Genomic DNA, 24,124 nt, shown 5'->3' on the forward strand with positions numbered 1-24,124 from the left:
TTCTATCTTGAAAGTGGTTTTTTGTTGCAGAAGAAGCAAAATTCTGGGAAAAGAGGTGGGAAGAACATCTAGGATGGTCTCTCTATTTATCCATAGTTAAAAGAACACACATTACAACAATTAAAACAATGAAATCAATCCAGAATATTTACTCTATTGACTTGTTAAGAACGACCTTTACTCAAGCAGTCAGCATGTCACAGTTCTTCTTGAATACTACTGAAAATAAATGCTACTGAAAAATACCAATTTTCAAAAAAAGTTTAAAACATAAGTAATTTGCTCTTCCTGCCTTTAAACCTAGTGTGGAGGGACTGGGAAGAAGATGAAAGAAAAGGTAATGTTCTGGTTACAAATAAGAAAATAATTGCAAATCATGGCAATATAGCTGGCAGACTACCAAAAGGGTCATCTCCGACAAGAAATCAGTTTTCAAACCATAGGAAACCTGAGTCAGAAGCAAGTGGTTTGAACAGTTTCCCAAGAAAATACTGCAGAGAGCTCAATAATAAAAAGATGTATCAAAAGAAAGCCAGTGCAACTGGCAGGGTGATCAATTAGGAGAAGCATGTTTAATTAACAACTTCTTTTCAAGGAACAATTTCCTCCTGATTTACCCACGGCTTAAAATATTTTATCTCAATTTTTGTGAGAAAAGGTTGTGATCAAAACTGATACAGAAGGAATGCAAAAAATTCTGGCCTACTGTGAAAACACAAAATAGTCACCAAATAACAATAAATGGAAAGATATTTAACACACAAATTACCTATGTTACCCAGTAAGTTTCTTTAGTAGCTTGAGCTTTTTTTGTTGGTTGTTTTTTTTTAAACTTGAGTGACCACCAGGCAGCATGGAGCATTACACACTGACATGCTGGTTAACAAAAACAACCTTGCCTGTGGGGCAGAGGCATAGCAAGCAAGTGGAAGGGAAGGCTGTCAAAGAACAGCTTTCAAATAGGCATTTTACTTCTGTTATGATCTTTGACCATTGTAGTTTACCAATTGCAGGTTTATGCAATGTACATAGACATGAACCTTTCATTGACATTAAAACCCCCAAATTTCCAGTTAATAGTATTTTTCTGTTTACCAGAGGAGCCCAGTATGTGTACAGGTAGCCTATTTTCAGTGCTGGTACAAACTGTGAGCAGGACACGATGAGAAAATAGAGATTCAAGAAAAACTTGAACTGTTCATATAAAACCTAAAAGGAAAAAGAAAGTAGATAAATGTCTTAAAATTCCCATTCATAATATACATAAAGTATACTTTTTCATGATAGGAGATATAAAAGCATTATATGTCATACTGTTATAGATGGCATTATTACAGTACTTATATAGCAAAATATATTATATATCATCACACACTACTACATTATTTTAGTATTATACTGATATTTTTATATTATATTGTTATTTTTGTTGAGAAAAAAATCCATTGATAGTATTGCCTCTTTTCACTCTAAAAAACAATTTGCTAAATTTTGAGAATTTTGAAAACTGGACTATGTATCAAGATCACTGTACAAAGATTTAAATATTGGTATTAAGATAGATTTATTACTGAATCAAATATTTGATTTAAACTCAGAGCTAATTATCCAACTTTTAAGTGAAGCCACAGTAACAGAATACATTCTCTCATACTCCAAAGCAACGTCAGATGCAGAGATTCCTTTGGTAATTAAAAGCACCACTTCAGCAAGCACATATTTCTCAATATTGCTTTGGTTGTAATTACAATGCTAAGAACATTATTCACTTTATAGAATTTTGAATCTTCAAAGTCTTCACATATATCTTCAATAAGCCAGGGTAATATGGCACCTCCAGCAGCATTAAGAGAAGTGGTTACTGAGCTTGGAACACTGAGACTTAAGAAAATGAATAACCAATTATTTAAAAGATAAAACATTCAAAATAGATCAAAAAGCCACATTCATGGATTGTCTCCATCTTTTCATCTTAAAATTCAGTTAATATTACAATGACTTTTGCACAGAAATTAAAGTTATTTTACTCACATTTATTGATCTTACCAGTCCAACATTATGACTTAATTATGTAAAAGCCTATGTGCTAGGAAAAAATATTCAGGAAAGTTCAAAGTGTCATTCTGGCAGGCACAACAAAGTACTGGTACCTCAAAGCTGCCAGTTCAGCTAGAGACTACCAAAACAACCTCCAAGAATAAGATTTTTTTTAATAGCATGGAATGCTATTTCATGACTTACCAATAAAACTGTAAAGATAAAAAAGTGAAATCAGAAGTTGTCAAGAAGGTCAGATTCTTCTTCCAAAAGGCAAGTATTTCAGGCTGAACCTGCACCTTATGTGGATCCTCATGAAGTTCATACACTCATTTCAGCTAGTATGTTTAACTATTTACAAAAACTTGATACACCCGATCAAAGAAAAGTCCAGACAGTACTTTAGGAGGTGCAAATCTTGTAGGAGAAGGTGGAAATTAAAAAGCACCTTCCTACAAATCTTTTGAATCCTGGCAGACCACTGACAGTTCATTCAATACAAAACTAAGCACTTCAGCCCTGTTAAGCAAATTGAAAAGTCTCCAGCTACATAAAATTAATGAAACTACTGCCTTGAAGTTCAGGAGAGGTATCTTCAAAACCCACCCATCACAAAAGATATGTTTTATGGAAACTCATGTAAAATTCCTAAGCAGCTGTATGAAGATGTATATGAAATTGTTAATGGAAATTAAACAGACTGTTATAAAGGAAGAAGCAGCAAGTATTTTACGGAATGTTCAGAAATTTGTTGATATTTTAGAAATGTTACAGCTCTTTTAGTCAGCAAGTAAAATTCTGTTAATCTAAGCATTATTTTAAGTTTGTATTTGGATATGAAATCATTGAATATTACCCACTGCCAGCCTCAATGTTTAAAAAACTACAGAAGAGAACATAAAATTTCATATGATGAAAATCTCAACCAGAGAAAACCACTGGAGTCAATATTTATGATTTTGTTATATTTATGGGTGTGGAACCAATACAATGATGTTCCCTACAAATTACTTCTAGTAAAGCAGCATAAAAAAGACAGCTACGCAATATTTTAATAAATGAAAAATCTTACTTTATATCTAAAATTAAAATTTGAAAACATTTCATTTTCAGACAACTATTAGGCTTTACATTTAGGATCTCACTTCATTTTGAAGTTACCATTGAGTTTTCAAATATTAGCACCAAATTAAAAATCTGACTTCACCTATTGGGTAAAACCAAGATTTTTAAAAGATCAGAAAAGAACAAACATTCTCTCTCACAATAGGGAATTGCAAACTATGTCTGATCCCTATAAGGAACGCGAATCTGGTTCACAATTTGTAATCCACACTGCAGATTTCGAGTTGCAATAATCAATGGCTTACTATATGCTTAATGAATTTTGTGACCTTTAGGAAAGCATATGTGGCTTAACCAATTTCAGTGTATTTAATAATTTAAACTTTGGAAGAAAACATTTATTTTGTCCAATAATGATGAGAATATTTTATCCACATGTGATAAGTGACATTTTATTTTCCTGACAGGAGATCAGTCTTAATTACAAGGCCATTATTTTTTTGTTGCTGTTTTAATAAGGAAATGCATTGCAAAACACCTGCCAGTCTTTGGACTAAAGAGGCCAGAAGAATAGAATCAATACTCTTATAAATCAGCATGATCACTCAAATAAAAAATTTAAGACAAAGCATTCAATGTATTCAAAAGTACAAGACAGTCAGTCTTTGCTATGGGACACAGGACTCTTGGATGGCATTTGTAAAAATATGACTAAAAGTGTAATACTAAAATTTATAATATCACACTAAGATACATTTTTAGGTTTAACTACTTAAGTTTCAAAAATTGTTTCTCTGTTGCTAACTTTCATTATAACAACACATTTTTTAAAAAACTGTGAACTAGACAAAACCGTAATGTCTCTTTTGTCTTCACATACATGGTGTATAGTACAAGCAGAAAACTGAAATTAAGGCACAATATGGCTTCTTACGAAAAAAGTGACAAAAAAACTTTTCACTCCACAACTAAAGTATTTGCTGAAGAACAGCACTCAAAGTCAAAAATACCTGCAAAAAGACTGCAAAAACAAATGCAACTCTGAAAAGCATTAAATTAGGCCTACTTGTGATACAAATTGAAGATGTCGGTTGTTTTTGTTCTTTAAGGACTTGTCCATTTTGGAATTCATTATTTATTATACTTTCAATGGCAAGGAGTATGAGGAAAGATCCATGGGACTAAATTGAAATTTTCAACTATTTACTTCTCAAGTGAAATGAATCCTTTGCATGTAGAACTGTTTCTTTTTTAAAAAAGGATTATAAATTTCTAATGCTGAATAGAAAATTGCAAAGAAACTCATCTCAAATTTGAAAAGCTTCATTGCATTCCAACCACTCAAACTGCAATTAAGTACATGTCCCTTCAAAAACCAAACAATTTAATAAAAATGCAACCTTACTCTGAAACTGTTAATTTTCAATTAAGTCATTGAGACAAATACAGAAAGAAAAAGAAGGACATGATAAAATAAAATTATCTTTTTGTGGATTAGTCAGAAAACACTACAGAACATACAGTCAAGCACAACACCAGAAAATGTTTAGTGGCCTTACCCCAGGTATAAAGGTAAAGATGTTGTACTTTTGATTTTTTATGGCGTTTTTGGGGTATTTTTCTTCACACTTTTCAGGACACCCAAGCCACACTGTGCGAGCCTTCAGGTCTTTCTTTCTTCGACAAATGTTTATGAGCCAATCAGAACAACTGAAAAGAAAGACAATCGTTTATTTTAAAACTAAAAATGCACTATACAAGATCACAATTTCCAAACCTGGAATTCCTGAAGGTAAATACCTAAGAAAAACAGGCTAAAAAAATGTTTGCCACATCTGTATAAGCAAGCTTGATGTTAGCTTCTAATATTTAGAGCGATTCAGAGTAATGAACTCACCCAGACATACGCATAGATAAACACTTGCACATTCTTTGCAGAAAATCCTAATAAACTAATGAGAAGTTTCACTACACCATACCTTGACACAGTTCAAAAAATTCAGGTTAATAAGATTCTGCATTATGCCTTATAGTCTTTTGGCTAAACTCTTTATCTTGGATTACTGACATTCAGATTATGCTAATGATTGAAGAGGAAATAAGGCTTCTGTTTGATACAGTTCAAAAGATTTCAGCAGCTTTGGATACAATCACCACATAATTTGCAAATCTTCAGCTTCCTCCATACCACTGCTAATGCCATATTGCCAAATGTTAAAAAAAACCAACCAAACAAACAAACCAAACCTAACAAACAAAACCAGAAAACCATGCAAAACAAGCCCACTACATAAATGCAGATTGCACAATGATCTGCAATGGGGGAACTTCACAGAAGAAAGGAACAGCATCCTTGCCTAACCAGTTTACAAATCCACTGAAGAAGTTTAAACCATGAGCAGTGAGATAGAGAAGGGCTCACAGCAACGTTTAAACAACTGCATTTTGGACAAGGATACAGGAATGGTGGGAAGGGGTCACAACAAGGAGGAACAAAAGCTGGCAAATGGAATGACGCCTCTGAGGCTCTACAGACTATTTACTAACAGCCATAAAACAAGGAACAAACATGGATGGGACTCAACTCACATAATGTAATCAGCTTCAGTACTTGCTAGTACTATCTACAAAGGCAGAAAGCCTACCCAGAGACCATTTGCAAAGAAAAGTAGTTTTGCTGTACACTGCATACTCTTGATTTACAATCCCACACATTAAAGGAGAATTTATCTGTATTTATTTGTTAATACAGTGAGCAGGTGCCTCAATCAGGTTGGGAGTCTGTTTTAGGCAAGTGAATCAGGAACACTGAGCACACAGGCCTTCCATGCTCTTCATCTACTGCAGTTGACTGAGCTGATAACAGCAGATTTCAGCTATATCAGCTAATGAAGTAGACATGAGAAACAATTTCTAGTGAAGTTTCTGAATATACTGGCAATATATTTGATGCAGCAAAAAGAAAAACATTAGGAAATCCTTACAAATTTTACTCACACCAACAGGTAGAATTTGGCTGAGAGCAAAAGAGAAATTTAAAATCCAATCACCTCAGCACTGTTTAGTGGACTCATTCTTTATAGTCAACCTATTCATATGTATTTGTACACACCTGTAAGAAAACAGAAGTCACAGCCAACAATGACATGTCAAGAACAACCTCTAAAATTGAACTAATTTCACTCTGAGAAGAACTAATTGCACTACTGCTTGAGTGCACGTCCTCTATGGACTCCTGGGGCTTTGAGCACCCTCATCCGGTGAGAGATGTTCGTGCCCATGCCAGGGAGGCTGGATTAGATGAACTTTAAAGGTTCCTTTCAACCAAAATCATTCTATGATTCTATGTCTCTAATACAATCTAACTCTCAAGACATTCATTATAAGAAAAGTAAAGGAACATATTCTTGTAACTGATACAATTGGAAAAATCATAATTGCAGAGTAGCTTACATAAAACCAAAGTATTCAGTGAAGGTCTCTAAAGCTTTATTTAGAACTTACTGGGTAATTGACAGTAGAATATTTCATTTTTTGGACCACAGAAAAACTAGAAGAGAGAGGAGTACATGCAAAAAGCAGATCAGAGTTCAAGGCTGTCTTGACAGACTAGAAAAACTAAAAAAGTACCTGGAAGACATAGAATGGAGTTGAACAGATACAAGTACAACACAGTTTACAGAGAAATAACCAACTACACAAATACAGAACCAGGAAATGCTCCAAAACCAGGTGGCAGGTGAGTTACTGCACGAGAATGTTATACACGTGCAAATCTGTTCAATGTGGACAAGAATGCTTGTAGCAAGTCAATAATGCATTCCTTTCTCTCAGTCAGTGCTAGCATGATCTCAGTTGGCTTACAGGACCATTCTGAATACCAAATTTCAACAAACAGGCCTATTCGGAAAACAGAGACCACACACAAGAGCAAGAAAACAATTACAGGTCTAGAAAGCAGGGCAGGCTGACTACTATATACACCAAAAGAAACAGAGCTGTTCACAGAAGGCTGAGTGTGGACCTAATATGGCTTCAAGTAAGAACCAGCTGCAAAGAGGAAAGCGATCATTATTCTCTAGGTCCACCATCATTAACTAATGACAGACCTTCAACTGCAACAAATCAATAAGCAGGGTGGGCACAACATGGACAGATATTGAGTAAACTCTTTCAATGATAGGGGTGGAGGAGACACTTAAGGAGGCTGGAATTTCTGCAGATCATTAAGATGTGGTTAAATCAGACATCAGTGATAGATACAATTCATTATGTACAGGCAAGGAATCAACTGGAAATCTCTTAAGATCCTTTTCTAGTCTGTTTATTCACAATTACAGAATCATGAAACACACATATACTGCAAGTAAGGAAGGCTGATAGCTAGTTTACAATGCCTCTTAAAGTGTGCTTGTGTGTAGTCTACATAATCCCATGCTTATTACAAATTAATTTTGCCAAAGAATGGAATTCAAAGTTGTTGGCTCTTTTTAAAGAAAATTAAAGGTTATGCCAATAGCAAAATTATTAATAGCAACAGTAACTTTGTTATGGAAATACCACTACATCAATACTCACAAGCTGACCTTCAAAATACTTTAAAGTGCTGGATTCTTAAGATTGTCTCCTGGATTCTTAGGATTTTCTCCCTGAAACTCTCACTATGGGATAGACATAAACATGCATTTTATTTTTGCTACAAAAATGAAATGTCCTGTCATCAGCTTCTCCTAGTCACTTTAAAATAGTGACAAAGAATTATTCTATCACAAAAATTGTAACAGTATTAATTCAGCTTTCAAAATTCAGCCCTGTTATTTAGTAACATACAAATGAGAAACATTATTAAACTTGTCTTTAAAGCAAAATAAACAGCAGTCTTTCCTTTTCATGATTCCACAATCAGTTTAATGACTGTGAACAGATCCTGCTGCTGCCAAAATGTCCAGTACCTCCTTCCCTCCATAACAACGGTGTGTATTCTTGCTCCTTCCCTTGTGCTGGCACAAATACTCATGCAACTGCATGGGAAAACTAGGCCTGCAAATCAATCCAGCTGTAAACTAATGCAGAATAAAAGGGGATTATTTTCAGTTACATCCATCGCCAACCTTTAAAAATCTAAAAAACTGTAAAAATAGTTGAAACAATGCAGGTGATATGTTTGCAGCAGAAGGCAGAATGATTCCACTCAGTGCCAACTTGATAAAACTGCTTGTGGCATTAAAGCTTTAAACTTGCTAGTTTCCAGGGTAGGGATGTGGAGACAGAAGAGACAGCTTAGTTATATAGTGAGAAGTATAAGAACAGACCTCTAGGAAAAAAGTTCCAAGGAAAATAACTTTTTTCCGGGAGAAAGTGAGCTAGCATGACACATCTGCCTACAGTCCCACAGACAGAAATTCCCTGACAATCTTTGAAATCCAGCATTGTTCAATCAGTTTTTGAATTTGAACTGCAAACAGACGGAATATTTGATTAGGAACAGTCTCTTTTGTAGAGTCATTTCCTCAGACATTAAGGACTTGTCTACTGCTAAAATTAAACATTCACCTAAAGCAACATAATTACACTGCCTTCTCTGCCACAATCTCCCCTCCTTGAAACTACTTATTTTGCTACAGATCAACACCATCAAGACCATTAGTTTAGCAAATGCCAAAAAGTACAAACACAAGAGTCATGTCTGACTGGGAAACAACAGCAATACCTTTGATAAAAGGTTAACTGGCACAGAGTCAAGTTCTCAGATGTGAGAAGTCGCAGATGATGAAAATATTACAGGTTATGCTCAATCAATATTGTCATGGTTCAGATGAGCTTTACTACCATAACAATAGAAATCAGTTAGATTTTGGTATTTACAGTTTCAGCAGCAATTACTGCTTTATCACAGAAAGAATACAAGGTGGACATGCTGGCCTCAGAAATCCTAATCAATTTATATTAATTTAAAAATTTAACACCTATGAAGTCTACCCAATTTTTTTTTAAACTCAGATTGTCACCATCCAACACATTTCTAATCTGTTCTTGAATTAACATTCCCCAATACAGAACATATTTTTGAGCAAGGGTATAGACCCTTTCAAGGGCTTTCTGTGCCCAGTAAATTTGTATAACAAACGAGAGTAGCATTTTCCAAGCTTCAAAATGCCTAGAAACATAATGCAACATGCAGCATGATTGAGACACATTTCAGATTTTTCTGGACTCTTATGTAAAACCACATATAATGCTAGGGATTCAGCAATAAAAAAAAATATAAAGTGCATCCTTGTTTACCGATTTAAGTTTGTATTTCAAATGCCCTTGCCTAGAAAATTCAACACATGCACAGAAAGTCTTTTCCTTAAACTGGTTGCAAGCTGTGTTGTCTGTATCAATATAACAGACTGTATGTATGAAAAATAACCAAATTTATAAAAGAACTTCAAGGCATATCTATTAAATAGCATTTTACTAACCTACTTTCTAATGCATTATTTCAATGTGGAGGAACAATAACCACTGTCTTCATATTAGTAACCAATACAATATTTAAACTAAAACCAGCAACAACAACCCACCAACCAAAAAAACTCCCCACCAACAAATGAAAACCTGGAGTAATTGTTAAATAAGAACCCTTAACTTTTTCATAAATAGAGCGTACCACTAACAAGTCAAAAGCTAAAGTAAGTCTCAACTGACTCTGCAGCTCTAAATAATAAAGGCTTTTTAAAATTTTCTCTTTTCATTACTTTCATCCTACAAGCTTAACTGCCAGTATCTTTCACAAAACAGCATTTTCATCAGAATGGAAAGATAATATAAAAGCTCTATATTGTCTGCAAGGGTCAGCTTTTCCTTATTAGGTTTTAAGTAGCAGAAACTAGTTCTGCAAAGAAAACATACTGTAATTATTGTACTCAACAGGTAGCTTCAGTAATCAGGCCAAAAGCAACACAGTGGTCATGTCATTCTCAAAAGATCAGCATTTTCCCATGCTTCTGCATAACAAATGCGTTGCAGATTAATTGAAAGCGTACCGGCCATCTTAGAGCCCAAATTAATCCGAGCATTTGATATCCCCTTCACTTCATATGGAAATGCCATTCAATGGCACCATTTTCATAGGGACAAAGTGTTTTTTGATAACAAGTGGAATGTAAATCTCATGAGAAAGAAATCAATCCAGCCCAAAGAACTCCACAGTATTGATCTATGTGCATTATAATTTCACAAGCTTGAAGAGAATTTGTAAGTTAAAGAGGAAATGATTACAACCACAAAACAGCTGCTATATCACAAAGTTTTCTTTTAACTGTGCTATGAAAGCAAGAAATAAGCAGTTTCTGAAGTTAAAAGTTATATTGGTTGAATTAAGTCTTCAGTTTGTTCAAAATCAAAGACAACATTTGATTTAATTATGATGCTTTTCTTGCAAATGGAAAAACTTTCAAATAAAGTTCACACCATTCAGATCTGATCAACAAGTCTACTGTCTAAACTGAAGTTAAAAGCTGAATAAAAGATTTTTACAAAATCATTTTTCAAGTACACAGAACTTTGTCAAACCTTCCATATTTGCTCCTGCAAAGCAGGTAAAACTTTTTAGACTAAAGAGTAACAGTTTGTGATGGAGCAACAAAAATCTACAGAATATAAAATTCTAAAGCTGCAAAGTAAGAGATAGAAAACTTCCTCTCACAAAAATGAGATTAATCCTAACAATGCAAGACAGACCAAATCCCCTACTGGGTATGGGGGTTTTTGTTTGCTTGCAACACGTAAAGTGATTTTGAACACAAACACAAAACTTCCACTGAGAATCCAAAAGAAATCAGGGGCCCCCTGAGCTTGGCTCCAGAATAATGCCTAGTCTTTTATTGTGTTCATCTTTCTGTCACAGCTTTGAAAAATTTACAATTTCATTTAAAGCACAAAAAGACATTCTAGATGTTGAAGCAGAGATTTCAACCTCACCCAGACGCAGGTATGAGGTGCTGATTTCCATAAAAATAGGGTGAAACTTTAAGTTCTGTTTAACTGAACAGGTCTCAGACTTCTTTAATCTTACATTACACTTAAAAGAGCCCTGCTTGTCTTCTGGAAATAAGTTTCAATTGTTCCTTTAACATCAATACACTAATGCACACAAAAATTGTTTTCTAACATGCTCCTCTCCATTTCAAGTGTGAAGGCATCAACACACAATTGTACCCCAAACCAATACTTCACACCACATAAAAACACTGTAACTAATTCTACTACACGGTGTAAGTAAATACTGCAGGTGTGACAATACAGTAGCCTCCAAGTTTCCTGCATGATTTTTTGCATGATCCTAGGTAACTTTATCAACTGCAAATTGGCATTTCAAAAACTCAACTATTTTATGGGCCCCAGCAAAAATTTGTAAAGTGCTATTATAATGAGAAACCATCAAAAAGAGTAACTTACACCGACTGCACATCCTTGATTTTTATCAAATACAAAGCCTCAATAATGCTCTCAGCCCAGATGAAATCTCCCTACTACAATGACAGGTATTTACACTCTCAGAAATTCTCACCCAAGAGGAGGTTTTCTATCCAGCCTAACTGGACCAGTAAATAAGATACCACAGGATTCACCTCCCTTCCAAATCTTTTTCCCTGCTTCATCTAAGCAGGCATCTGCAGCTTTCCTATGGAAGTATCCACTGTCTCCTAATATCTAACTGAAATTTCAAGCTTCTGCTAGAATCTGATGCTCATTTTTTCATTATTTTTTCCAGGAAAAAGGAAAATTATCTGCTATGATGTTCTATTTTAGAGAACACTAATATGATTAAAATGCCTGCAGGTATAAATGCAAGACCAAATGGACTCTTTACTGTGTCCAAATTCAGTTGAGGAAATCAGCAAAGCAGAAGTCAATAAACACACAATACTCCCCTAAAGCCTCTTTCTTAGTGAGGACTTCTATTTTCACACCTATATTAGCAGTAAAGTATGTATAGAGCATAGCAAACATAGCAAAAAAAAAAAAAAAAAGAAAGAAAAAAAACCCCATAGTGCAATTTCCTTTCTCTTTTCCTTCTCAAATATCCATCATAAATATGACTCATGTAATTTAAAGAACAGGTTTGAAAGTTTCTAGGCTTGAAAGCTGAGATGTATCTCTCAATTTTAAAAAGCAAGCAGGAACATGAAATTTTGCAATTTTCAGCACTAATGACCATTTCTTGTCACATTCTCTTACAATTTTTAATAAATTTTTAATTTAATTAATTTCCTTTCTCTTTTCCTTCTCAAATATCCATCATAAATATGACTCATGTAATTTAAAGAACAGGTTTGAAAGTTTCTAGGCTTGAAAGCTGAGATGTATCTCTCAATTTTAAAAAGCAAGCAGGAACATGAAATTTTGCAATTTTCAGCACTAATGACCATTTCTTGTCACATTCTCTTACAATTTTTAATAAATTTTTAATTTAATTAATTTCCTTTCTCTTTTCCTTCTCAAATATCCATCATAAATATGACTCATGTAATTTAAAGAACAGGTTTGAAAGTTTCTAGGCTTGAAAGCTGAGATGTATCTCTCAATTTTAAAAAGCAAGCAGGAACATGAAATTTTGCAATTTTCAGCACTAATGACCATTTCTTGTCACATTCTCTTACAATTTTTAATAAATTTTTAATTTAATTAATTTCCTTTCTCTTTTCCTTCTCAAATATCCATCATAAATATGACTCATGTAATTTAAAGAACAGGTTTGAAAGTTTCTAGGCTTGAAAGCTGAGATGTATCTCTCAATTTTAAAAAGCAAGCAGGAACATGAAATTTTGCAATTTTCAGCACTAATGACCATTTCTTGTCACATTCTCTTACAATTTTTAATTAATTCCAACATAAACTTCTATCCAAACACTCTAAATTCCATGTCAGGGTGCAGTCTTTACTGATCTCCCTGTCTTCATCAAACTTACAGCAATATAACCACAGTAACTAATAAACACTAATACTTACAGAACTGAACTCATATAAAAGTATATTGTTTGAAAGATATCTAAATTTTAAGGCATGTCTAAAAGATTAACAACTTCTTTAAATACTTATAAATGTTTTTAACAGCTAAAACCAGAAACACTGCATCTAAAACCCATTTACATATACAAACAGTACTTCTGTAAACTTTTCTACCTTCCTTCCTTCTACCTTCCAAACACTTAACCTCTATAATAAAATTAATAAACACTGAGGTTTTGTTAAATCATTATATGAAACAGAAATCAACACAGATCATGTGTTTTAAAGCTTTCTAACAATTATTTCAAAGAACTGAAGGTGTACAAATACAGCTTTGCTTAGGTAAAACAATAGGCCTCTTTATGTGCCGTGAAAACCAGCTGTGAAGACTTCTGTCTAAATCTGTTCTAAAAACATGTGCCAAAGAAAGCATTTGACATTTAACTTCACTCAAAATGCTTCACTCAAAAAAACTTCACTTTACTGATTGACAGATTTTATCGCTCCAAATTACAGAAAAAGGAAGATCCTTAAAAATCCTAACAGCACTTTCACTACTTAGAAGTTTTGCTAAAAATTCATTAGAAAATTGCTATTCCAATGTATTGCATAGAACAGAGTTTGGCACAGAAAGTTTTTAAGTAAGAACCAAACCACAAGAGCCAATTCCAGTTGTAATTCACTCCAAGACTACCAGTTAAAATTATATTTTAACCATTAACGTTGAAGGGTGGACTAATCATTAGTTGATGAATTTGCTTTTTCCTTACAGCAACATCAATAAATTTATATATATTGCAAACTTAACAATAATATCCACAAAAGTAAAAAAATTAACCCCTCTACCCTAACGTAGTTTTGAGTGAAGTGAGAACCAGGATTACATGCTAAATTATGTAGTTCAGATTAATACAAATTTAGCTCATGATGCCTCTTGCAAGTCAGCAAGGCAGACAGGAGAAGCACAACAGCATCAGCTCTTCAGAACTGCTTTTAACAACTGGCAGTGCCCTAGTAAGGAAAATGCAGGCAAATAAATAAAATTAATAAAATATTCACAACAAGCTAATTATTCTGTGTTCTGTACTCTGCACACATCACACAATACAAAGTTACTATTTATTTAATTTTTTTTAAACTTTAATTAGAAGTACTAGTGTGTGACAAACCTAGTGCAAAGGAACTTCCAGCCGCCACAGATAAACCATTCTAAGCCTCTTCTTCTCTGAGAAATTCTGGCTCTTGGTAAAGTATGGTAATCACTCTCATCGTTTTCAAAGCCTTCTTCCGACATCATTAGTGGCATTTCATCCAAATGAGAGGACTCATCTTCCGCTTGGTACCTGGCAAAATGAGATAAAAGCATTACATAAATAGCCAGTACATCACTTTTTATTACTGGGAATCTCCTAAACTAACAAGTTAATTTTTGCCATATGGAATTTCATTAGGGAGATATTTTCATCTAGGCATCTCATGCATTTTTGTCAACACATTAACAAGATATTCTGATTTTAGTTAAAATTGTATAATAAAGTAGAAAGCCTGCAATCATTGTCAATCATACTATAAATAATTCTAGGAAAATTCTTAGGTTTTATATAATCTGTGCACACAAAGTTGCGACTTCCTACTTTCCAAAGGATGCTTTGTAAGATTTTGTTAGGTAGAAGTTTGAAAAGCTTATAGCAGACACAAGTGACTGAGTTTTTATGGAAGTACAGCTTTGTATTTCCACTGTGCTTTTTCAATATGCCTTCCTGATGTATTTTCTTGTGTGTGCAGGCCTTTGAGCCTCAATTTCTACACCACTCATCAGTATCTTGGTTTTAATTATGAAAACATTATAGTTACTCTTATAATTCTACACAAAAACATTCAGTGAGTCAAGAAGATTTGCCTGTGGGACCTGATACCTTGAGAGGACACCTAGAAGAGAGGCTAGACAGTGTTAAAGGAATAAAATAGGTATTTATTAAAAAGGCCTTCAAAGGATACACTCCAAGCAGTACAATAGCCTAGCCAAGGCTACACCCAACATTGATGATGGGTTACAAGTTTTCACACTTTTATATGTTTTGGTTTTATATGTTTGTTTTTACATATGGAGGTTAATTGCCCAGTTACAGCTTCAGCTTATGAAGTCCCATCCTCCCATGCTCTCCTCAATTCGCTGTTGTTTGCACTTTTTGGGTGTGAAGCTTGGTTCTTGGTTCTTGGGCTGGAAAAGGATTGTTTTGTCTAACCAAACTGTGAAGAGAACTTGCTAACACTTTATATGAAGTTCAGAGTTATATACTAATGCAGCACAGAATCTGGAAAATATGACAGCTAAAACTTAAGGCATCAGACCCATGGAAACAACATTAGACTAACAATGGTCTTTTCCTCCCCAGAAAGTATTATCCATTCTAATTTTACACATGTGGAATCCTTTTTAAATTAAGACAAAACACTGGAATATTCAGTAGGAAAATTCCACTTAGTGCATGTAAATTTACTGACTTACTCATTTCATACTTTTATACCTTAGGGAAGATGATTGAAAGAATATGCACTGTTACTCAGAATTAGTAAGTTTAATTTTTATGAAACTGTATTTAAAGTCATCTCTTACAAGGTGAATCCCGGGACTGTCTCATTTTCTCCCTAAACCATATAAAATAGTAATTAAGAAAATTAGAAATTCATTCCCTTTATGTAAGTGAGCAGCTGAAGTGCATTGTGCTCTGCCTAGGGATGGATGAGGAGGCAACTGAGAGCTTCTGGATTAAGAATAAAGAGAGAAAAGGTAAAGACAACATTTTAGTAGGTGTCTGCGAGACCACCTGAACAGGAAATGCGTGTGTGTGAGGCCCTTTACAGAGAGAGAAGAGCAGCTTCACATTCTCAAGCCTTGGTCTTCATGGTGAACCTCTACCACCCTGGTATCCGCTGGAGGAACAACACAAAAGGACATAGGCAATCCTTTTGCAGCACTTCGACAACAATTTCCTCCTCTAATTGCTCTGGAGAAGACCCATGAGACAAGATGCTTTGCTGAACCTCATACTCACCAAGCAAGGAGGGACTCACTGGGGATGGGAAGGTCAACACAGCCTTGACTGCAATGACCGTAAGACAGTGCAGTCCAAGACCCTGAGAGCAGGGGAGAAGGTAGCAAGCAACTCACAACCCTGGATTCAGACTTTTCAAGAAGTGCTTGAAAGAGTCCCATGGAATAAGGTCTTGGAGAGAAGAGATGCCCAAAAAAGCTGGCTAGTGCTAAAGGATCACCTACTCCAAGTTCAAGAGATTGCCATCCAATGAGATGGCTCTGACTGGACAAACAAGGAGCTGTTCAAACCCGAGCACAAAATACAAGTGCAGAGAGGGTAGAAAAAAGACAGGTAACCTGGGGAAATACAAAAGCTTCCAAGGACAAAGCTAGGACAGCTATAGCCAAATGTAACTGAATCCAGACAGGGATGTCAAAGACAAGAAGTTTTAAGTACATAGGTGAGATAAGGAAGACAAGGGAAAATGGGGTCTCATTGAATAACACAGGGGATATAGTTACACAGGACATGGAAAAGGCTGAGGTACTGGATGCCTTTGCTTCAGTCTTGATTAGCAAGACTGACTCTCAGGAGTCCCAGGTCTCAGAGAACAGGAAAAAAGCCTAAAGCAAGGAAGATGAGTGAGGAAACACTTAAGCAAACCGAATATATATATATATATATATAGTGTAATATCACATATATAATGCAATATATAATATGCAATGAAATATGTATTATGTATTAGTAGTATTCTATTATATATATTTGCATGTAAAAATATAAAAAAGCTTTTGGGCCCTGATGGGATGCACCCACAAGAACTGAGGAACCTGTCAGATGTCATTGCAAGGTCATTTCCAATAATCTTGGATCAATTATGGCAATTGGGGGAAGTGGCTCAAGATTGGAGGAAAGCAAATGCCACTCCTCCTTTTCAAGAAGGGCAAGAAGGAGGACCCAGGGAACCTGCCCTTAGCTTTCAGTCTCATCAGTCCTCAGGAAGCTGATAGAGTGGCTCATCTTTGGAAATCTTTCCCAAAAAGGACAAAAAAATGATGAGGAGTAGTCAGCATGGCTTCATCAAAGGGAAGTCCTACTTGACCAGCCTGATAAACTTGTAAGATTGAACAGCTGACCTAGTGGATGAGGGAAGAACAGTGCATAGTGTCTTGGACTTCAGAAAGGTCTTAGACACTGTCTCCTATAAAATTCTCGTAGGCAAGCTGCTGCTGCAGTGTCTGGATGAGCAGACAGTGAGATGGATTAAATTATGTCATAATGGCCAGGGCCAGAGGGTGGTCAGTGGTACAAAGTCTAGTTGGAGGTCAGTACACTAGGTCAGTGTACCCCAGAGATCCATACTGGCTCAGTCATGTTTAACATCTTCATTGATGATGTGGAAGATGGGGCAAAATGCACCCTCAGCAAGTTTGCAGATGGCACAAAACTGGAAGAAATGACGACAGGCCATATGAACATGTCATTATCCAGTGCAAATTTGAGTGGCTGGAGAAACAGGTTGATGAGAACCTCAGGAAGCTAAGCAAAAAGAATTACAAAGTTCTTCACCTAAACAACCTCACCTACCACTACATGCTGGGGGCTACTCCAGGGAAGGAGCCTGACAGCAAAGAATTTGGGGATCCTGACAGACAGCAGCACAGTGCCCTCCCTACAAAGACAGGTACTGGTATCCTGGGCTGCATCAGGCAAAGTGCTGCCAGCAAATCAAGGGAGGAGATTCTTCCCCTCACCTCACCACTGGGATGGCCACACCTGGAGCAGTGTGTCCAGTGCAAGAGAGGAATGGCCATGTTGAATAGAGTCCAATGAAGGGCCGTGATGATGATGATGATGAAGGGACTGAAGGACCTCTCCTATAAGGAAAGAATGAAAGAGATGGGACTGCTCAGCCTGGAGAAGACAAGGGACAAGCAGGATCTTATTAATGTCTATGAACCTGAAGGGAGGTTGCAAAGATGAATGAGCCAGGCTGTCTTCAGTGGTGCCCAGTCACAGGACTAGAGGAAACGGGCTCAAACTGAAACACAGAAGGTGCTATCTCAACATCAGGAAACACTTTTAACTTGAGGATGACTGAACATAGGCATCAGCAGTCCAGGGAGATTGTGGCATCTCCATCCTTTGACATATTTAAAACCTGTCTGGACATGATCCTGAGCAAGGAGCTGTAGATGGTCTTGTTTGAGCAGGAGGGAGTTCTGCTGACAGAACAGCACCCTGAACAGTATTCTGTCAAATACAGTTTTGTTTTGTTTTTTTTTTTTAAAAAGCAATATTACAAACACAAGGGGTAAGCATGAAAAGGCTTGCATTTTTTCAACTCACTATATATTTAATACAAAAACCCAAAACTATTTCTGTTCCCCCTAGATCTTCTATGTTGAGCCTTATTGTATACAAGGATATATATTGAAACAGTTACTAACTTTTTTGGATGCCAGGAAAGAAAGGGAAGGAAGAAAGAGACTGAATATTAGATTTCTATTGGAAAGGTACACCATGTACTTTACACTGGCTATATAATAAATTGGCATCAACACAGTTAAGAAGTAAACTCTATCGCAGAAGGGGAACAAAAAACCCACTACTGTTTAACAAGTCTTGAACTAGACACTCCCTCTTTTCTTTGGCAGGTGATGCCCTGATTTCTGCACTCCCTTGGAATCACTTGGCATGGAACACCATTAAGGAATGTGTTCAGACCAGATTAGACAATATTGCATAACTTGGAGTAATAACAAACAAACATCTCCCATACCCCACTGCAAGTTCAACTGAGTATTGGAACCTTTAGTACATTAGGCCTTGTGACAAGAAATCTTCATTAATGTTTCAAATGGTGTAAAAGCACTGCCACACTGCAGAAAACACAACCAAAGTTTCAAACTAAAATAAACTGTGCCAATAATAAATGTTAGGAGTTTCCAGAAAGTTATGTGAGAATATGGCATGGAAAATGTTTTCCAAATTATTGCTAAGAGTGTGCACTTAAAAAAAAAAGTTTAAAACAAACATGAGAAAACTTGGTCTTCACAATGATGTTTGCAAAAAGCTGTGTCTGATGTTTAGTTTAATATGACAATCTAGAAATCGTATTATACCAAACTACATTGATTTCTCTCAGACTAGATCAACACTAGGTAATAAAACCACTGCATAGTAAAAACTCAAGATATTACTTTATTCTTAGACTTCCAATAAGACAGGTCTGTGTTCAAACATACTCCTGTCCAATGTTTTTATAATATTTCCTAATTAAATTTGTAAATTACATTACCACTGTTTTAATAGAGAGCTTTATGTTGCATTGTGTTTTGCTCTTGGACAGCTAATTATGTATTTTTAACACCACCCAGTGAGATCACAGTCTGACGGCTGTTATTGAGGGCACAAGATATCACAAAGTAACACATCCCTTTTACTTCCCTACAAAGTTAACAAGTATCTGATTTGAAAAATAGTATCTCTTATAAACAACAGTAACACAGTAAACAGGGTAAAATCTTTCATGAAGAAACACACTAATGCAAGAGCATAATGGAAGAGATTTGACAGAGAAACATTCACAGATATAGTTAATGTTAAAATCTATTTTGTAAATTTGGTAATATTTGCAGAATACATTGATCTTCTAATCATAATTTCTTTAAGATTTGTTTACCATTATATTAAAGACACGGGTTTCTTTTTCCCACAATTGGTATCTATGTTTGCACTTTAAAATATGGAGCTTCACCAAGTAGTGAAGATAATGAGCACAAGCACCATCATGTTTGGTAAGCCTGACTTCAAAATACAGTCTGTGAACTGGCAAGCAATTTGTTCTGTTTCAAAAGCAATTTTGCTATTGTGTTGGAAAATTGTACTTCAGTATTTAAAAACAGTAAGATAATGAATAATGGATTTTTCATAACTAGGATGAGAACAAAAATCTTTGTGTCTTTGTTACCTAGTATTTTGCTGCACTTAATTGCTTGAAGTGCTGATTTTCCTTGAGTGACAAATCAATTAAATATAATCCTAGAAACTTCTATTAAAACAGGGAAGCACTGAAAGCAACATGAATAAAGAAGCCAGAGTGGAGACGTCAAAACTCTCAGCATGACTGCTACTAAATCAGGTATGAAGAAAACTATCTTGACAAAATATGGTTTCCTAAGAAAAAACGAACATTAATATTAAATCAATATGAAAAAACTTTCAACAAAATCTGACTACTATTAGGAATCTCATTGAACAGATTTAACTGAAAGAAAATCACGTACAACAAATACTTTTAAGTGAAATTTTGATATAAATATCTGCTGTGAAAATGATGCCTCAAGTCACATGTACCTATGACATTCCACTTTGACAGCTGTTTGCCAGAGTAGATGCAGTGTACTGTAGGTACTGTAACAGGTACCATTATAAGTTATTTAAATCTAACTTGGCTACCTATTCAGGTCCATAATAATTTCTATGTTTCTGACAGCTTTCCATTACTGTAAAGGAGCAATATCCAAGGGTGCAGCAGGAAGGTGCAAGACACAGGGCCATTGTGACTGCATGCTTTTCTGATTTTACTCACTGAACAAATGTAAAAGCAGTATTTATGAAGAGGGTTGTTTTATCTGCTTGATCAAAAGACACAGGTAGGAATGTAAGCATTGTGTCAGATACTGCATAAATATTTTTTCCTCATCACCTATCAGTTTTGCTACAGACGATCATTCACAGGAAGGAAAAGAAAACTGATGTCTTAAAGCAGTATGTCTCAAACCTAGTGAGGGAGCAAAAAGGAATGCATGGTCATGAGTCTATGCATGAATTGGGCCCAGGAGATGGCTGTGAGATGCAGAGTAGCATGGAAGAGGCTGCAGCAGAAAGTCTTGAGTAAAAAGCTGAGAAAGTCTAGCTGAGCTACTGCCACCCAATGCTGTGACCATGTCCCATCCTGCCGAGAGCTGGTGATTTGGCTGAGTGGCTGTGGCAGCCACAGGACTCCGTCTGCTTCCCATCATGGGCAGAGGACCCAATAAGCTGCATAACCTGTCTCACTCATACCCTATCCTGCTCTACCTCCAATCTATGTGAACACTTTCCCAGTCTGAGGATAAAGGAGGAATCTGCCAAATTGTAGAGAAGCATCAGTAGAAAAAATGAAGAAAGTGACAGGCATATCCATATGAAGAGCAAAGATTGTTCCTTAAAGCACGAACCACCAAATCAACAACTGCTGTAGACTACCTGCATCACTGACAAAACTGTCCAGATCATGTCCTCTAATGAAGAAAAAATTCCCAGGAAACTGCAGCTGCATAGATTTTATTTAGCAAGGCACATTCATTCATAACCATGTTTATAACTAAACAATGTAGTTTCATGTAACCCTTGTTCTTAAACAAATAACCAGTGTATCCATAAAACAAATTGTTTTACTAGAAAGTTACACAAGAAAAATCAAGTTACAAATAATTATTTTCCTCAAATATTACCCTGCATTTCTAAGAATTAAAAATTACATTTTTCCTCTAATTTCAAACACCTCTATGCTTCGCACAGCAGTAAATTCTGTTAAATTCAAAGCAATCATGCTGTTCCTAGATTACGACAGAAGTTGAAAATGGAAAAATCTTCTACAGCTAAATGCATGAAATTTAAAGAATTTTTTTCAACGTCTTCCCAAAAGAACACAGAAAAGGTATTTCTGAAGTTTTTAAAACTGATTAGAACTTGCTGCTCTATGTTCATATTCAGCTTCAGCTGTGCCTCTAATGCAAGTATAACACTCCAATCACTGTTACTTGGGAAGTCTCTGAACACAGGTCCTGACCTGAAAAAAAAAATCAGACACTCACACAAAATACTGCTATTACAAACTTTTATGGAGTAACCATATTTAATACTAACGGCTTTTAAGGATGCTGGATATTTGTAGAGCAGAACATTTACATCCAGGATCTTTTAAAAACTTAGTACAATATTCTTGCTGTAGTGCATGTTTATCGACTGAACTACAAAATAAAAAGTACTTTCACTGTATGCACACAAGTTTATTACTGTGTCACTGAGACAAGTAAGACCAAACTTTGCAATAAGACTAAATAAACCATTGCCCCCGTACCTCAAATGGTACAGAGAGATAATATGGAAAACCACAAGGCAGCATTGTTGAACTACTACTATTACTACAAAAAAATTAAACAACAACAACCAGCCAACCAAGAAACAACAACACAAAACCAAACAAACAAAAACCCCCAAATAAACAAAAAGCCGGTATCTGCAGTCTTGCAGAACTAAGAGAAAACTCCTTACATCTGTTCAGATAAAGGTCTACAAGCATATTACCACAGCAGCTCCCTTTCACCAGTAGCTTTTAAAATATTGCTTAAAACAGATACTAAAACTACAGGTTCCACCAGACAAAAATCAAATATTCTGAATGCTATTTGCCTTCATTTTCTCCTACGTCACACTTTCTTACTAGAACAACATACAGAAGAAGCAAATTGAGAAGATATGTAATGGAGACTCCATGATAAAAGGCACCCATCCTTATTACCCCTTGCTCACCTTACAAAGCACTATGCATACCTTAACACAAGATTTTTCAACCCATGACAAGATGAGTGAGCCCCTGTATTTAACAAATAGATACCAGAAATACCTAAGTACACAGTAGGACCTCAGGAAACATCATCCACATTCAGCAGAACCCATTTTTAATTAGTTGGGTATGTCATTGATCAGAACAATGGGGCCATTTCATCACTGTCACTGGGTATTGTTATTGACATTGTAGCCCAATCAATTGTTTTCTCTCACTCTTCTTAACAATCCAAATGCCTGCCCAAGCAATACAAATCACTGTATTTAAATACTATAGGTACAAACTAGGAAGGCATGCAAAAATAATAGCTTAAACATGCAGTCACTTGTACTTATGCAAACAATAGTAACACCTGCAATAGCAATTTGAAGTTCCCAAGCTTTTTTTTTTTTTTTTGCCCAGTGATTAAAATACTTCAGATCAGGGTAGTTACTGTAAGAATAACTGTGCTAAAAATTATGACTTTCTGTAAAACTATCTCAGTATGAAAACCCACTACTAGTGAACAGAAAAACATAAAGACAACTTTTTCCAAATGCACAGTTTACATAATGTCAAGTTAAAGAACTGTAATTAAAAACCACTTTTTTACTAAAATCACCTAAGGTTCGTATGTCATCTAAATTTGTGTCTGCAGAGAAAATATGACAAACTGCTTCTCAGGCATGGCGTCAATGAAAGTCTTGTTGTTTGTAAAATTATTTTACAGTTGCTAATGTGAACAACTTTATATACATATCACATGGTTACCTGCATCATTAAATCGTCAAATTTTACTCTGAAAAGTAAAAGCCCCGTAACCTAACAATGGCAACACACACTGCATAAAAGGTCTGAAAATATTCACATACAGCAGGACTATTTTTCAAGACTTATACATCAAACTCCCTGGACCTTTGTTCCAAGCAGAAGTTTCAGAATCTGCACCTATCCTAAATCAGGCGTCAGTCCCAACCAGCAGTATTAACCTATAAATAAAGTGTTTAGCAAAGAAATAAAAAAACCAAACCAAACCAAAAACCAAGTCCAGGAATGGGAATACATGAACTACTCCTTTTTATAAAATCTAGAGGACTAGTTTCTCCATAACTTGAGATCTTGAAAACAGACCAAACTCAACCACTGCTACACAAACAGCATCCCAAGTAAAAAGCTGCCACACAAACCACCTTGTTGAAAGAACCAGAATTCAGAGATGGGATCTAAAACTAAGCCTAAAAGTCACTCATTGACATAGTTCCAAATAACAGGGATGACTCTCTGTCCAAAACCACAAAAGGCTAATAAACAAAGGGCAGTACATCCTGCAAGACAGTGACATCACTGTTGAAATATTTTTTTTAATCAAAAAGAGACAAACACT

The 24,124-nt window shown here is 35.5% G+C and overlaps 1 protein-coding gene across 2 annotated transcripts in view; it reads right to left on the bottom strand.

The window, feature by feature from the left end:
* ATP9B (ATPase phospholipid transporting 9B (putative)) overlaps nt 1–24,124 on the bottom strand; it is a 155,101-nt gene that overhangs the window by 124,405 nt on the left and 6,572 nt on the right. For both annotated transcript variants that reach the window (XM_041427466.1, XM_041427465.1), the window contains exons 2-4: nt 14,271–14,444; nt 4,662–4,812; nt 1,096–1,209 (exon numbers count right to left, since the gene is read on the bottom strand). In XM_041427466.1, the coding sequence (XP_041283400.1) occupies nt 1,096–1,209; nt 4,662–4,812; nt 14,271–14,444 (439 nt within the window). The remainder of the gene's footprint in view (nt 1–1,095; nt 1,210–4,661; nt 4,813–14,270; nt 14,445–24,124) is intronic.

The sequence above is a fragment of the Onychostruthus taczanowskii genome, unplaced genomic scaffold (assembly GCF_017590055.1).
Source record: "Onychostruthus taczanowskii isolate IOZ18803 unplaced genomic scaffold, ASM1759005v1 scaffold115, whole genome shotgun sequence".
NCBI lineage: Eukaryota > Metazoa > Chordata > Aves > Passeriformes > Passeridae > Onychostruthus > Onychostruthus taczanowskii.